The following is a 16,879-nucleotide window of genomic DNA, read 5'->3' on the forward strand; positions in this document are numbered from 1 at the left end:
AGAGCTCTAAAAAAGTCTATGCTGAGCACAGTCTCATTTTTAGGTCTATAGGCAACATAGTGATTTCTATCAATCATTAATAATAAGACAAGGTGTCTAATAAAACAACCTACACAGTAACTACCAGATGTTTTCTTTCTTTGGTTAAAAAAATTAACAGAAGAATTTTTTCTTCGGGTACCAGCTTCATATAAGAGTATGAGACACCTGATATCAGTTTATATTGCAAAGTAAAGTCTTTTCATTGTACTCTTCTTCTTTCATCAGTTGCTTTTTCTATCCATCCATCCACCCATTTTCTTCCTCTTATCCGGGGTCGGGTCGCGGGGGCAGCAGCTTCAGAAGGGAGGCCCAGACTTCCCTCTCCCCAGCCACTTCTTCCAGCTCCTCCGGGGGAACCCCAAGGCGTTCCCAGGCCAGCCAAGAGACATAGTCCCTCCAGCGTGTCCTGGATCGATTTTTCTAATCGATCCATTTTAGAATTGTAAGAAGTTCAGCAGTTATCCTCTTGAACTCAAAACCAAACTGTAAACAATTCAAAGGAATGTCATGTTAGTGTGTATTGAGGATCTAAATGGAGGTGTAATAGTGAAGAGTTTGAGGAACCAGGATTTCTATTAAAACCTCAAGGAAGGCACACGTGAACAGACAACAGCAGATAAAATCAGAAGCCATCTTGGCTCCATGAGTCTCTTGGTTCATCATTGTTCTCATCAAACTGGCTTTAGCAGTCATTTTGTCTCTTTCATAGCGATAAGGAAAAACCTTCATGGGAATTATAAATGCTGTGACATTTTAGTTACAAGTCTTCAGCATTTTTGTATTTAACTGGATGCAGCAACAAGCAATTCTTTACTGAAATATGCAGAAAAAAAGTAGGTTTAATCTATTGCTCATTGTAATTTAAGACTGCAGGGCATTTGAATGAAATTGCCATTTTAGTGTGCCACCCTTCTACAGTTTGTGGCCTTTCCCTGCAATCCCCATCTATAAAAGTCTGCTTTTATTTGTTGAAAAAAATAATCGCAGTTTTATTTTGAAAGTATGAACCGGATTTGCTTTACCTCCTCGGATGCAGCTCAAGTTTTAGGAATGTTTCTGAGAGTTCGGAAGAATAACTCGCCTTTCTGTTGCTGACCTGTTCTCAGATAGACCGCTGTGTGTGGGACCAGGGGCTCGGTTAGCACCGTCGTCAGAACCTGAAGGAACACACTGGCTCCGGTTCCGTTCTTTATTTAGCGCGGTTTAGAACTTACAGGGGCTGTTTGGGGTTCGTTTCTGCTGCTTCTGTTTCCGAGTGGTGTAAAACAGAAGTACCTTATGAAGGTAAGTTGCTGATAGATGATATTCTTTGTTCCACTTTGTGAATGTCTCTGTTCAGAGTGTTCCAGGTGTTGAACCTGAAAAAGCGCCCAGGATAACTCAGGATTCGTTGGGATAAGGGATTATTTGGGCAATCATGCTACCGCGGCTCCAAAGCGCCATTTAAAGAGCCGGAAATGACTTCTTTTAATTTCATGTAACCAAGAAGAAGAAATATACTAATGAGAAGAACTCTATTTTGACTTAACTTTTTTCAGGAGTTTCCAGTGTGGCAAACTTCAGAAATTGTTTTCTGTCAGCTTTATCTGTTGAAACTATTGGAACGAAGTTAACCAGAAATCTGCCCCATGACGCCTAAGACACAACCTTTAAAGGAGACTCCTAAAGTTGGGTGATGCTTCCCTGTGGTCCCTGCTGCCTCCTTCACACAGAACAGGACTCATTTTCAAATTAATTTTTATTTGTATCTCAACCACACATCTACAGTTTATGTCGTTACCCTACTAATCAAAGTTAGACAACACACATACTTTATGCTCTGTTATTCATTATTTCATCCTATATAGTTTTTAAGTTCTGGGGATTGATCTATTACGATATAGAAAGAAAGTATTGTCATTGCTTATTGAACAAGGGTTAAATGGCAAGCTGCTCATGAAAAGCTAACCACAAAACCATAATTTCATTTATTTAGCAACAATGAATGTTACTTTGATATTTTCTTTAAATGAATAGAACAGAAAATAATAAAATAGAATAGAAACAGCTTTTATTGTCTCTCACTGGAGAAATTAAAATTTAATAGCAGTATTAATAAGATAAAATCGATAAGATCGGTGGATAAAATCGACTTCACATGTGTCGACCAATCACCGATCTCCCAAAATTTAGGAAATCGGCGCAGATAACTCGGTGCACCCCTAGTAACTGTGATGACAATTGCAGTGGAGTTGCTATGACAACAATAAACAAGCAACAACGTTAGGATTAGCTCTCCCCTCGCTCCCATTTAACGTGTACATAATATAAGTACATTACAACTATTACTCGGTAACAATTTGAGTAATCTACCTACGTCTGTGTAATGCTAATATAAATATCAGTGATATTTACAGTAGTGCTTACTGTCAAACTATCAAAATTAGCTCAGCTAATGTAGCTTTTATCTGCAAGCTAAGACTGTCATGTAGCATATTCATACTTGACTACATGTACTTACTCTGCCAGTCACCAGAATCTTATATTCATGAAAAGAGTTCGGACCTCCTTTACAAATCAGTTTAAATATTGATTGTACGTGTCCATGGATTTCAGGCGAAGCTCCTCCGTGTGCTTTGCGATGCGCTTCCCTACCAAGATGGAGGTTGAGTAGCGCGGATCACTTCCGATTCATACTTGTGGGAACCTATGGTGGGAACCATAGACATAATATAAAAGTAAACCCCGCTTTGGCTGCTCCGGCGCAGGAAGTACGACGGCCATCTTGGAGCGGTCGTCCCTCCTACTTTGCTCAATCAAAACAGCAGAAGATGCCTCAGCACTGAGGGATATTGTTGTTCGGATCGATGGACTATTGATGTGAGGGCTCCACAAACAACATTTCACAAGTAAGATGGACATATTATTGTGTATATTCTGTGATCGGTGCAATACCGGGTTCAGCCCCGCTATAAAGGATAATTGAGATTCCATAAATCTAAAAAAAAAAAGAATTATTCTCTAACATTGACTTAGATTATCTGACACAAGAGCCTACATTAGAAATGAAACAATGTAACATACATTATAAAACTTATATTTTGTCAGGGCCGTGCAGAGACCACTAAAGGGGCAGGTGCTCAAAAAAAAAAAAAAAAAAGGCACATCTAACTGCATTCTAGGACAGAATATTAACAAAGCCACTCAGCTTTCAGAGTTTAATAAACAATGATAAATAACAAAATTGTGAATTGTGAGATATACAATCAAAGCTAAGGAAAATCTCTATATAAAGCAAACAACTATGCACATGTAAGATATTTTATTAGTAATTTTTTTCTGCAGGTCTATTTTGCTATAAGAAAGTATTGCCATATTCAAACCTGCAATTTAGCAGGGTTTCCTCCCACAGTCCAAAAACATGACTGTCAGGGTAATTGGCCTCTACAAATTGCCCCTAGGTGTGAGTGAGTGTGTGTGTGCATGGTTGTGTGTCCCTGCAACAGACTGGCGACCTGTCCAGGATGTACCCCGCCTCTCGCCCAAAACGTTAGCTGGAGATGGGCAACAGGAACCCTCCCCCTCACTGAGGGACAAGGGTGTAAGAAAATGGATGGATGGAAAAATATAAACAAGGGCACAATGCAACCTTTTAGTGTTCAGTAATCTATAAAAGAGCTGTTTGCTACACTTGCAGTGGAGATGAAGATGGTCCATTCAAGAAAGCAGAGCTGCATCAAACTTTAATGTGGAACTGCAGAAAAACTAAAAAACAAAAAAACAAAAGCAAATATTGATGATGCATGTCACCATGAGAAAGGCCTACCGAGTTTTGCTTAAAAAACTTTCTCACTTTTTTCTCGTCGTGGGCAGAGCCCAAAATCGCATATATCGGGGATATTATGTAGTACAAAAACAAAAACAAATTATTTTAGTACATGTTATATGTCAGAAGAGGGCTTAGAAAATAATACAAAAAATAAATAAATAAAAAATTTGACCAAAAGGGCACTTGGGGGCAAGGAGCAAAAGGGGCAGGTGCTCAAGCACAAGTATTACGTGTTATAACATTCACCAGCAAAGTTTACACAGGTGGTAAAGACTATTATTTATATGTAATTCTCTCACTCTGTCAAAAGTAAGACACATCTCAAATCTTCCGTTTTTGTTTTGAAGGTTTTATAAAGAAACGATATGAGGAAAAAGTGGGAGATATCTTTAAAGAGAGACAGATTCACTGCAGCACGGATGAATCTCGGATCGGATTTTGGACTCAATCTCAGGTGCGGAATCACTGAAGCTAGAACTCGTCGGCTGGAAAACATAGATATATATCTATATATGTATGGATGTATATACATACATAAACATGTATCCAATATATATTATTCAGTATTAATCATTATTTATTTGTCATTATTAATCATTTATTTGTGTTTGTATAGTTATACAAATATGTATTGATCTTACTAAATAAATTATTAAATAATGAACGGCTGTCTGCTTTGTAATATGCTCATCATACATCAATATCAGAATATTCCAGTCCTATTCTATTGTTATAGCCACTAAGCATATTTAAATATGCTGAACTACTTAAAAATACAATTGTTTATAAATGTAGCTTTGATAGATGTTTGAATATGGTTTCCAGTAACAAAAAAGCGTGTTATGATTGATTAAATGCGCTGATACGTCATTGTGCTGCTAAACACATAACGCTGAGTGGAGTACCGCTCCAAGATGGCCGCCCTAAATCTCGTCAGCGACAATAGGCGAGAGCGGTCCATGAGGCGTCTACTCTTGTATTATGTCTATGGTGGGAACTGTGAAGAGCCATGTTGTGATAACTTCTGGAAGGCGGAGTTTCAGAAAGAGTAGGAGTTTTAAAGAGACAGAGGACCAATTTCAAGGCATTAAATTGCAAAGTAAAGTTTCTTTGGAGTCACATTTGATACAGCATTTCTATAACAACTGAAGGGAACATAGTTACTTCACTGTGTTAAAAAATGGCACTATGTGGCTGGAACACACAATACTTTAAAACAATACAGTTTATATCAAATTATTTATGAATAAATGACAGTGGTTGTTATTTTTTTGCATGATCGGTTCGACTCATTTTGTATTATTATTACAGGATGCTTTGAGTGAAAGTTCTGATCGCCCCTGCAGGTTTCCATGTGATGGAATGATGCCAGCCCAGGACGGTGTTGGGAGCGACTGCAGCCCTGGAGGCTGATGACCCCGCCCCATTGGCCAGCCAGGATGCACATAGCCTCGGTGGGCGTCAGTAAGTCCTGCTTCCTGTTCTCTCTTGCTCTCTGCTTCCTCCTGCTGCTGCTCATCCCGGCCCTCCAGTCGCCCCCCCGCCAGCTGGAGCCGCCTCAGCCCCGACCCCACGCTAAGTCTACCTCATCAGAGCAGCATGCCGGCCTACCAACAGGTACCGCCAGCGCTGGCGGCACCAACACAGCCACAGGGCTCAGTAGGAGTTCAGAGGTTGTAGCAGCATCTGCTAGAACTGACGTTCCCTCTCCCAAGAGAAATGTGGAACCAGGACCTAGGAATACTGACCAGCTGGAGCTGAAGGACATTTTCATCGCAGTGAAGACCACCAGGAAGTACCACAGGTCCAGACTGGAGCTGCTGTTCCAGACCTGGGTGTCCCAAGCCAAGGAACAGGTGAGCTGGGCATACTAAACCATTTGGAGAGAAATGAGGAGACAATATATCCTGATGTTATTTTGTAGCCGGTCTCATTGATGCTACAAACAAATCTGAATAATGTTTCATCTACTGATGTTTTGTATGGGACCTCTTTGCTTTTTTTGTACAGCTTGTAAAATAATTTTAATTGTTCAGTCGCAGTGGTGTTAAGAAGTAGTTGCTTCATATTTATGGATACGCAACATATCGGCGCTAACATCGGTATCAGTCCAATGAATAAAACCGATATTTATTTCCATCTTGCTGCCGTTTGTTTCTGGAGGGAGAAGAGAGAAAGGTGGTCATGTGACAAAGACAGTGATGCAGCAAAGGACTGTGGATCTTAACTGAATCAGCGATGAAGTCATTGTGTGACTGCTTTTTTCCAAGGTGTGAAAAGAGAACTGAAATATATACTGTATGTATAAAATACCAGTTATTGGCAATTAAAACAATATTAACATCAAATAAAGATGTCGGTGCATCCCTACTCATTATTATTTATTCTGATTTGTTTTACTTTTGCTCTGATTAAAATGTTTTAGATGTCAAACAAGTATAACCTGAGTAAATGCAAAAAGCTTTTTTAATTAACTGATAAAAGTTATTTAACCCTGGACCTATCTGGCAGCTTGGAGTAGGTTGAAAGATTTCCAAAGCAACACATAAATCAAACTGAGTTTGGTTTCATTACCATCAGCCGGGCCTGATTACTGCCTGATGTGTAGAATCAAGAAATGGTTCGTGTCAGATCAGATGAAGCAGGCGGGAAGAGCTCGAAAAGCAACACCTCTATCGAAAGAAATTGTAGCGTAGCAGAGAGGAAAGGAGGTGGAGCTAGGAAGGATAAGCAGCTTGGTCACCAGGGTGATTGTGACAGCCAGGGACTGGCCTAGTCCAGTCCCTGGCTCTGATTGGTTGTTGTTAGTTAGGGCTGGGAGCACTGGGAGACGACAGAGGAGTTTTCTGGATGCTGGATGTTCCTGCTAAAGGCAGAACTGGTTATTAGGTTTAGGAGACATTTACAGGTTGGTCTGAGTAGTCTTTTCCCTTATTAGACCAAATCACATTTGGAAACTTTAATGTTTACTTAGGATATCTTTGTCTTATATTTAAATGTTTGATGATCTGAACAGTTGGACTTATCACAGCAGCAGTTTGCTGTGTTTGTGCTCCGAGTCCTTGGCCCACCAAGTTCTGAACACACACAAACAAACACTGCTCACACCGGTAGAGAGCAGCCAGGTCTTCCTGCCAGCAGTAAAAAGAAGATTTGTTGCTGACGGTTAATTTAAAGTCTTTCCACTGCTGTTTATGGCAGTCTCCATGTGCACAGAGGGATCGCATATTGGAGCAATTACAGAAATTATTAACATCTGATTCCACGACAGCTGATTGAACTTAACTTCTCTTATAAATGCTGGTCTACAGTTTGAACCTTTCTCCTCTGATCTCCAGCGTTGCGTTGAGTTTTTTAATTTTTTTATTTTAGTCAACAAATATTTGTCTCTAAATGTACAAACATCAATGTTTTTGCCGTTGGTGCACCCACAGATGTTTGGTTACCATGGTGAAAGGTCATATCTGGGATCGTCTGTAACTCATCGTGTCAAGATGCCCAACTCATCTCTCATTCTTATTAGTACATGTAAAACAGAATCAGATTCTATTCTGCATACAGTAGACCGGGATCAAAATGAGTGATGCAGAAAATGTTTGCATCAACATGGCGACTGTCCGATGTTAGTCATGGTTTAATGTATCGGCATTGGTCTGATAAGAAGAACTGGCCATTATTAACAGCCGATATTTATTTCCAGCTCGTTGCTGTTTGTGTTTCTGGAGGGGGAGGGGTTTCGTCATGTGGCAGGGTTAGAGATGCAGCAAACGATTGTGGGCAACTTAACTGCATCAGTGTAAGCGGTGTGGTCATTTTACAATGTCAAAAGAGTAGGAAAATATTTTAAATATCAGTTATCGGCCATAACAGCAATATTAACATTGAATATTGGCACTGGCCCAAATTTTCATATCGGTGTATTCCTATTTAAAATCTGTTTCTATGGTTATTTATTATAGGAGGAATCCTTTAAAAGAATCAATCATAATTTTTGTGAATTTCTTTGTGAGCATCTTGTTTCTGCTGATTCAGCACTCTGTGGCCTCTTTGTTCTAAAACCACAGTCACATGCAAGCAGCTCCATGTCTCAGCTAGTGAAGCTTGCACACTAAGCGAAAGGGCTGCAGATGCTAAGAAGCCTATGGTGGTCATAATGTTTTGCTCTGATCGTTTCATAACTGCCAGCAGATGATCCGATTGGCCCTTTAACAGGTGGTGTGAACTGCTGTTTGTTCCCACTAACACACTAAGGGGCCTCTCTCTGTTCCAGACCTTCATATTCACTGATGGTGATGACAGGGAGCTGCAGCTGAAGACAGGTAAGCAGCTGAAGTGAAGAGTGTTGCTGTTCTGACCACATCAGCCTGTCTGTATGCCGGATTATTCTGGGATGTTTCTGCCTCAGGAACTAACATCATCAACACCAACTGCTCAGCTGCTCACAACCGACAGGCTCTGTGCTGCAAGATGTCTGTGGAGTACGATAAATTCATCGAGTCCCAGAAGAAGTGAGTAGGACGTTCCGAAACACAGATACGATGTCAGGGTTCCTACCAGATGGCAAAATGTCTTGAGTTTGGTTTTTCAACGTCTCAAAATGTACCGAAAAATGTTTGTATTTCTGGGCTTTCGTTGTCTCTTTCTTCCTTTCTTGCTTTTTTTCGTTCTGCTTCAGTCCGTCCATCTGAAAATCAGCTCTAAAGAATCTGGGGCTTTCATTAGAAAATACAGATCCATCCAATAAATCAGAATGTTGTTGAACAGTTAGTTTCCTTCATCAACTGAAACACAGATTATACATTGTTTTCATACAGACTGATGTTCTCCAGCCGTTATCTATGATTTTATATTTCCAGTCAATTAAAACATGAAATGCAAGTTCAGAATATACATGATCAGACCAATAATTTTTTTTAAACACAGAAATTACACCTTAATCAAAAGTATGTTTAATACTTGCTTAAAGGTTATTTTTGAACTGTGCTTTTAATCTGAGACATGAGTCTCATCAGGGCTAGAATCTGACTGTCTGAAGGATTCAGAGTGAACCAAACATCCAGCTGTTGATGATGATGATGATGATGATGATGATGACTTTTTTTGACCGATGTGTGTTGCTGATGTTCTGTGTGTTGTAGGTGGTTCTGCCATGTGGATGATGATAACTATGTGATCCTGCCCAGTCTGCTGCGACTGCTGTCCTCATACCACCACAGCCAGGACATCTACCTGGGCCGGCCCAGTCTGGACCACCCCATAGAGGCTGCAGAGAGGGTGAAGAGCGATGGAACGGTCAGTCTGCTTAGACCTTCTTCAGTTTCCTGCTCCTCTCACTGCACCACGTATAAACCGTTTTAGAGTTAGCAGATTTGAATCGGCCGGCGTTTTAAGCCGTGACTTTTTGTATTTTTCTCTTTTGACCTGGCAGAATTTGGCTGATTTGCCATCTTCTTCATTTCAGATGTCTGTGAAGTTCTGGTTCGCCACAGGGGGAGCGGGGTTCTGCATCAGTCGAGGTCTGGCTCTGAAAATGAGCCCCTGGGCCAGGTGGGCTAACAGTCACATAGTTATTATCATCAGAAACAGAACGATAGGAGAAACGCTGCATTTATTTCCTCTGAATATAAGCAGATGGGATGATGATTATCAATGTTTGTAATGAAGTGACATTTTAGATGAAAAGAGATAAAATAACTAGTGGTGGGACTCGATTTAAAGGTTTTAAAAGATTTTATCACATTAATTGCAGTGTCTGTGATTAATTGATTGCAATTAATCGCATTTTACTCCAACTATACATTGATTAAAAAAACAAAAAAAACAAAAACACTTTTCTTCAAAACCATTTTTCCTAGATTATTGAATAAATAGACATATGAACTCAACCGCAAATATATTTATTGCTTTTAATCAGTTATTTATGTTACTCGGCCATCAGATTGGTGGAAAGTTTTCTATTAGTCATTGATTTCTCCATTGTTTCAGCTTATGACCCACTTTCTTTCTAGTAGAGCCTGTTCTTGTGATGGATGAGACCCAGTTCTGTGACTTTGCTATCAGCTGGGCTAACAAAGGGGCCGAGTTCCCATCCCTGAGGGGCTCCATGTTCCCCCTGGGGATGTTTGTCCGCAGGGGGCCCAGGAGCCAGATGTTGAAACCAAGCTGCCTTGGTTTCTGCGTTTGTTGCTGCAGGAATGGGTTAAATGTTTAATCAAAATCTAAAGAAACATTCTGGCATTCAATCCCAGATGAGTGAGGGCAGAGGATGCTGCATCACTGATGTGGTGGGTTGAATGATAGCAGTTTGGAGGAAGGATTTGATATGATTTGTGACTAGATGTTCAGAAGGATGGAGGCTAGCACCAGTTGTTCAAATGTAAGCATGTTCAGAAATACAGAGTGTTGGAGCAGTTCTGGACAGAGCTGCACAAAGTCCACTTGAAACACAGAATCAATTTCAGACAGTTTGGTCCTTTTAACAAACGGGTTGAAATATCAGATGACGTAATCCCATTGTGACCACATCAGCTAATCCTGCTGAGTATTTCGGGTAACTGGTGAGCTTGACCACAGTTGTGCCTTTATACACTTTTTCTGGGCTTGCATGTTTTGTTTTTTTTAGTGTCTAAATCGCTGCAAATACATTAGCAGCCATTAGCCAGGTCACACATTCACCTGGAACATGTGTGGAGTTTATACAGCTGTTGTCGTGGAAACGTGGAGTTCTAAACGCTGAAACATTTTGTGGTTTCAGTTTGGGAAACTTCATCACCACGGCAGAAAAGATCCGCCTCCCAGATGACTGCACCATCGGCTACATCATCGAGGCGCTGCTGGAGGTCACACTCACTCACACACACCTGTTCCACTCTCACCTGGAGAACCTGCAGAAGCTGCCCGTTCCCACCGTGCTCCAACAGGTGAGTTGGCAAGCACCTCTTATTATTTCATTCATTTTGGAATTTTGCTTTCTGGCCTCTTTGTGAGGCACACTTTTCAGTTGCACAACACATAGAGCAATTTAGTTGATCACAGGGCAGCAATGTGTGGCATTTTTGGGAATTATCCAGCTGGCATTATGAACATGGGCCCAGCGGTTCACATGAGCAGCTGAAGCAAGACCAAAAACAATCTGCAACTAAAACTCACTGAAGAAAACTACCTGGACTGGGGGAGTGGTAGTTAAATAACTGAAAATGAGTGAGAATAAGACAAGTGGACGGTTTAAAGGAAAGTGAAAAGGAGAAAGATGTGTGGTGATTAAACGGGTGGTATTATGTATTATTTTATTGTATAATCAAGTAACAATGTAACCTTCAGTTGATATAAAATGCTGCATATATTAAACTTAACTTAAAAGAAACTTGAATTTGCATCATACCTGTATGTGACACCTTGAATTGGGCCGCTGTCTCTTTAAGAGGCTCCTAGTCTTTCCAATACTCTGCCTTCAGCTCTTCATCACAATATTTTTAGATTGATGCCGTTTACAACAGTTCTTATGAGTGTTGTAGTTGGTCTAATAAACCCAGTAGATGCACAGTCCCTCCAGGTGTTGGCTAATTGCTGCTGCTAGTCTGGAGGAGCTGAGTTGGGGAGGTGTGAGGCACAAGCTCACTGGAGACTGCAGGTCCAAGGAAGAGCTTTAGGTAAATAGGTGGAGCTTTGTGAATGTAAGCCTTTATAAAGGTATAGGGTTAGGGTTACCTATACCCTATAGGTACCACTGACTGTTTGCCACAGGAGAAGCAAGGATTTCTCAAACAAGTATGAGGAAGAAAATCAAAGCAACACTCCAGGTATGTTTTCCATGAGGGAATAAAATCATAATTGTATAGGGCTCAGAGTAGTTAATGTTAGACAATTTAATCATTTTCTAATCAAATGTCGGCAGACGGATTCAAAGCTTCCTGAGAGACATTGACCATCTTACTGTAAAATTCAGTTTGTTCAACCAGTTTTCTGTCAGTTCTATGCTGACCACTTTTTGAAATGCAAAACCATAATGATAACAGAAAATCTTAACAAAACAAAATCTAATTATCTATATTAATATTTCAAATTTTTTATTTAAGAAAAATGTATGAAGTGTGGCTAAACAGAGGCATGTACAGTTGCACCCTTGCTTACTGCAGTTTTATGTCCTGACTCTAACTGATAACTAATAACTGAATATTGCTGCTGACCGTGTCCACATGTTTTATGACCAAAGGGGTGTCCAGTACCAACAGGGTGTTCCTGACACAGTGGTTTTTTTTTTCTTCTATTTTCTCATTTCTCTGCATGTCTTTTGCAAGGTCACTCTGAGTTATGGAGGCTTTGAGAACAGAAGAAACGTGGTCAGCATCGTTGGGGGCTTTTCTCTGACTGAAGACCCCACCAGGTGAGCAGCAAGTGTCTTTTTCTGCATCGACTTTCTGAAGGTTTCCCAAACAATCTGAGCTCCTGTGGAGAGCTCTGAACTAACTGAGTGTTTCATGAACCCTCCTGACTGTGTGGATGGTAGATCATATTTGATGCTCTTCACTGGCTGAAGTTAGGACCTAACAAGCAGACATTTAGCTGTGATCTGCTGGGCCTTAACACCTAGATTAAGCTAAAGCTAGTAGCAAACCTTAGCTTGGACATCTTCAACAATGGTAAGATTCTCAGTCACAACTTTTAAAGAATCTGAAGTCAGCAAGACTGATTGTAGTGAATGTACACTACAGTATAAGAGCAGGACAAAGGGAGACTTTGTCCTATGGATGGATAATGCTGTGATGTTTCTTTAAACTGCTGTGACATTTTGGATCTGGAGTTGAATGAAGGGATTTACACGACACCAAAACCGACATCAAATAAGGTTAAACTTTGTTTTAAGTCATTTAGAATTATCTAACTTATTTCTGTTTGCTTGAATATTGAGAGTGAGTATTTATAATTTAATTAACTTTAGCTATTACCATTCACTAAGATTAATGCACTGTTAAACAAGCTTAATGTTCCTGTAAAGCACCTCAAACACCTCAAATGCTTTTGTGCGTGATATCATAAAAAAAGTTACAAAAGCCGATATCCATCAGCCTATATCGGGAATAGGCTGATGGATGAACCTCCATCAGTCTGGAACAGCAGCGCGGCATGTCTCAGAGCGGAACGGGTTCTGGAGCGAATCGGCACCAGAACAAAACGCTGCTAAAGCCTGAAAAGCTGCTCAGTCAAAAAGAAGCCATTAAAAGCAGAAGAAAAAAGCAGATGTATGTAAAAACCATCATTACATTGGGGTCAAGCCTTAGAACGCTTAAACGAGTAGTAATCCCAACTGACCTAAAAACAGAAAACATTGAGCCTGGTTTATCAAGAAAAAAAAGGTTTATGTATTTTTATAGTTTGGACTGTATTGAGGTCTTAGTTTGAACATGTCACAGATGCAGATCTTGTCAGACTCGACCTCAGAGCTTGCATGCTAACCCATCACAACCTTTTTGTTTTAAAAAAAACTGGCTGACTCACTTAGTCTTCAGTCATAGAAAGTAGGTGTTTTTAGAACACCTGATAAAACATGAGATGCGACTTGAGAGATGCACACACCTTGACTCATGGTAATGCTGGACACACCTCCATGCTGGGTACAGGTAAAGCTCGACTTCTTAATGCGGAAAAAACTCAACACTTGTCTCTGTCCATCCTGCAGATTTAAGACGGTCCACTGCCTTCTGTACCCAGACACTGAGTGGTGTCCAAAGTTTAAACCTGGACACACAAACTGAACATCCTGGAAACAACTCAGCCCAAGTGTCTCGGCAATAATTCAATATGTAAAAAATAATGATGTCATGTCAGTGAGGAGATGGTCCATCCGCTGTACTCCTCCTGATCCGGGAAGGGCTGGGGACAGCAGCCTCAGTAGCCTTCCTGCTCTGCAGCCCCCTGGTCCAGCTCTGCCTAAGGAATCCCACAGCGTTCCCAGGCCAGCAAAGAAATGTATTCCCATACCCTTTCCGGAGGAATCTGAACACCTCCAGGAAGAATCCTGACCAGCCAGCTCACCTGGCTCCTCTCTTCTGCTTATGGACGGTTAGTTATCTGCTGTTCTTTTGGTTCCACCCTGGTACTATGGTAGGTACATATTTTTATGCCATTTTTTTCCATAATTAAGTCAAAATTTCTGACTAAATGTTATAATCACCTGATGTCTGTTGCCAAGGCAACCCTTCAACCAGCAGCAGTGTTAACTCGGGGAACCTAAACACCCAAAGATCTGGGGATACTTGTTGATGATCCACAGACTGGTTCAGTTTTTACTTTGCTCACAGACGTTTTGAAAAAATTCAGGTTATGGAAAATGTGCAAATTGTGAGTCATTAGGCACACCTGGAAAATAACAACAAACAATCACCCATCAATTTTCTATCTTCTGGTTTACTGACCCAAACTATCATTTCCACTCTGAGAACCGGACCTGCATTCTCTCCATCAAGCCCCGCCCCTGCCTGCACCAGCCAGAGGTGGCACATGCATAAAAGCAGTAAAGAAAACTATTCAGGGTGTAACTAACAGAGGAGTTTAGTTTTTTATTCGTATGCACATGGCAGAAAGAGATGAAAGCCTCACATGTCACGAGATCACATTTGGATTAATTACACATCCAGCTGTCACAGCAGCCTGCTGGTTATGCCTGGAAAACCTGCAGGATATGAAGGAACTCTGGCCAAACGCATCAGGAGAATGAGAAGCAACATGGCAACATGGCACCAAGCAAAACAGACGCAGAAGAAGTTCAGCAAGGCGACACACATAGATGAGGGTGATATAAGATGAGAAGTTCACCTTCCTGTTGCATCTTTTTTTCTTTTTTTTTTACACAAATTACATCAAAATGAGTTAAACTCAGTTAACCTGGAACCTGTTTAAAAGGCCATCCTGCAGTTTTTTTGGCCATATTTTTATTATTATTGTAATAATAAAAATTATTATTATTATTATTATTATTATTATTATTATTATTATTATTATTATTATTATAACAATAATAATAATAATATTATTATTATTATTATTATCATTAATGTGCTGAGCAGTATTTTTGCCTTCAGGATCAGTGTGTGGACATGAAGATGTAAATGCAAAAGAAACAGAATCAGCTAATGATTTAACGGAGCAGGTCACCTGATGTTTGTTAGATGGAAGACATGACAGAATAACCGGCTTGTTGAAACCTTCAGTAACTCAGAGGCAGGAGAAGTAATCATAATTGTTTGGGGTTTTTTAACTGTTGCATTACAGATTTTGCTCTGACTTCCACTTGTAGCATTTCCTGTTTTGAACTTTAGATGTCCCTCTAGACAAGGAGAGATATCTGCAGGGAAAACATACAGAGAGCAGTTTAAAGATGGAAGCTGATCTGGACTCTTTCCTGTTATGTGAAACACCTTTCAGTATTTTCATTTTAATGAATGACTGATTTTTTTTTTTACCATTTGTTTGAATGTTTTATTAAAATGAAGGAAATGTTTAGGATTCTTGTAATAAATGAGTTATAGCTTCTGAGATGTTAATGGAGCAGAAATGAAATGATCAAAACTCACTGCACTCTTTCAGTCTGTACCTGATAAATGCCTTTATAGACTCAGCCAAATATCTTTTCCCAGTTTATTTCTTATTTTGCACTCTTGTCACATGCTTTATCAGCTGTTGTTGAATATAGTCTTGTACTATAGTATTGATGACAAATTGGATTTACTGTATTTTATGTTTTTGTGTACAGTGACAGAGTCTGGACATATTTTCACAATCAAGGTGTAAAATCTGGACCTGATGCTATCAGGCCCACAGGATGAATATGGCTCAGATTGTTAACCTGTACTTGTCTTTTTTTGTTTGTTTGTTTGTTTGTTTGTAGTTTTCATATACTGGGGTTCTGTGGTGAAGTTATTTGTCGTCATCTCACCTGATAGAATGGAGATGGGTGGTTAGTCAGAGAAACAGAAGGAGATTTTCTTCATCTTAAAAAAACCTCAAAGCTCCAACTTGTCACTGTGGTTCATGCAAACACTTAGAACCCTCTAAAGCTGTGCTTCCCTTCTCCGTGTGTGTGTGTGTGTGTGTGTGTGTGTGTGTGTGCGTGTGTGTGTGTGTGTGTGTGTGTGTGTGTGTGTGTGTGTGTGTGTTGTCCAGGGTGTAGAGGAGCTCACAGGCTTGTTGTTTCTGAGTTTATAAAACCTTTGACACATTTCTCTCTTTGAAGTAGTCTGAAGAAAGGTGAGCTCATCAGTTTTCCACTCAGTTTGTGAATTTCCCATATCATATTACGATCCATATGACCTCTGACTCCTTTGACATATGAAACAGATCATCTCTGTTTGACATGTTCCCATGTTAGGTTGGACATGGCTGCTTTCAACTCTTGATGTTCGCAAAGATTGTATGCATACAGAGACAATTTAATATCACAGGTTGAGAGTTTAAAAGTTTTTTTTGTGGGTTTGCTTGAACCACTGATGCTGTCTGTTATAAATCTGCACTGATTTGATGAGACACTAGCTAAAGAGAGATAATCTGTTTGATCAAAGTGAAGATGTTAACATGTTAACTGCTGCAGGTAAAATAATGACTGCTCATAACCTCCTACAGAACCCCTCCTCCTGAAATTTAAAGTGCTGTTGGAGGCAACCGTAGCTTTATTAAGCATAATCATCAGGAGTTTTTCCGCTCTAACCCTCTGTTTCACACTGAACCTGATTCTGCTATGTGTCTCAGATGACCCACCGTGTGTGTGTGCGTGTGCGTGTGTGTGTGTGTGTGTGTGTGTGTGTGTGTGTGTGTGTGTGTGTGTGTGTGTGTGTGTGTGTGTGTGTGTGTGTAAAGCAACAGGCTACCTCTGCACAGGAAGACTAGAACCCAAAAGCGTGTGTCCCACTGCGGGTCGGTGGGTCAGACTGTTTCTGTTAACTCGTGTTTCTATATGCTGGGGGAGAAAATTAAAGCCTTCATCTTTCTGGCTGTTTCAGACTGAATGACTGTTTTTGAAGGTGGACATCACATTTC

General features: G+C 40.3%; 1 protein-coding gene across 4 annotated transcripts; it reads left to right on the top strand.

The window, feature by feature from the left end:
- The first annotated feature begins 1,045 nt into the window (after positions 1 to 1,045).
- On the top strand, positions 1,046 to 16,830 carry rfng (RFNG O-fucosylpeptide 3-beta-N-acetylglucosaminyltransferase). 4 transcript variants are annotated; one of them, XM_081600807.1, is made up of 11 exons: positions 1,046 to 1,326; positions 2,790 to 2,930; positions 4,198 to 4,304; positions 5,197 to 5,706; positions 8,121 to 8,169; positions 8,256 to 8,358; positions 8,989 to 9,142; positions 9,312 to 9,397; positions 10,605 to 10,770; positions 12,148 to 12,233; positions 13,527 to 16,830. In XM_081600807.1, exons 4-11 carry the CDS (start codon positions 5,263 to 5,265, stop codon positions 13,600 to 13,602), a joined length of 1,164 nt encoding a protein of 387 aa, XP_081456933.1. In that variant the 5' UTR covers positions 1,046 to 1,326; positions 2,790 to 2,930; positions 4,198 to 4,304; positions 5,197 to 5,262; the 3' UTR covers positions 13,603 to 16,830. The 4 variants fall into 4 exon arrangements, with proteins under 4 accessions (XP_081456933.1, XP_081456934.1, XP_008436412.1 ...); XM_081600808.1 differs by lacking the exon at positions 4,198 to 4,304; XM_008438190.3 differs by lacking the exon at positions 2,790 to 2,930.
- The last annotated feature ends 49 nt before the right edge of the window (positions 16,831 to 16,879 follow it).

The sequence above is a fragment of the Poecilia reticulata genome, chromosome 19, assembly GCF_904066995.2.
Source record: "Poecilia reticulata chromosome 19, P_reticulata-male-v2, whole genome shotgun sequence".
Lineage (NCBI taxonomy): Eukaryota > Metazoa > Chordata > Actinopteri > Cyprinodontiformes > Poeciliidae > Poecilia > Poecilia reticulata.

What these genes read in the sequence shown, in the direction of transcription:
- rfng (XM_081600807.1), top strand. Translation starts at nt 5,263, where the DNA reads ATGACCCCGCCCCATTGGCCAGCCAGGATGCACATAGCCTCGGTGGGC. An exon ending in GGGTGAAGAGCGATGGAACG is followed by an intron (nt 9,143 to 9,311) that starts GTCAGTCTGCTT and finishes TCTTCATTTCAG; the next exon opens with ATGTCTGTGAAGTTCTGGTT. An exon ending in AAAATGAGCCCCTGGGCCAG is followed by an intron (nt 9,398 to 10,604) that starts GTGGGCTAACAG and finishes TTGTGGTTTCAG; the next exon opens with TTTGGGAAACTTCATCACCA.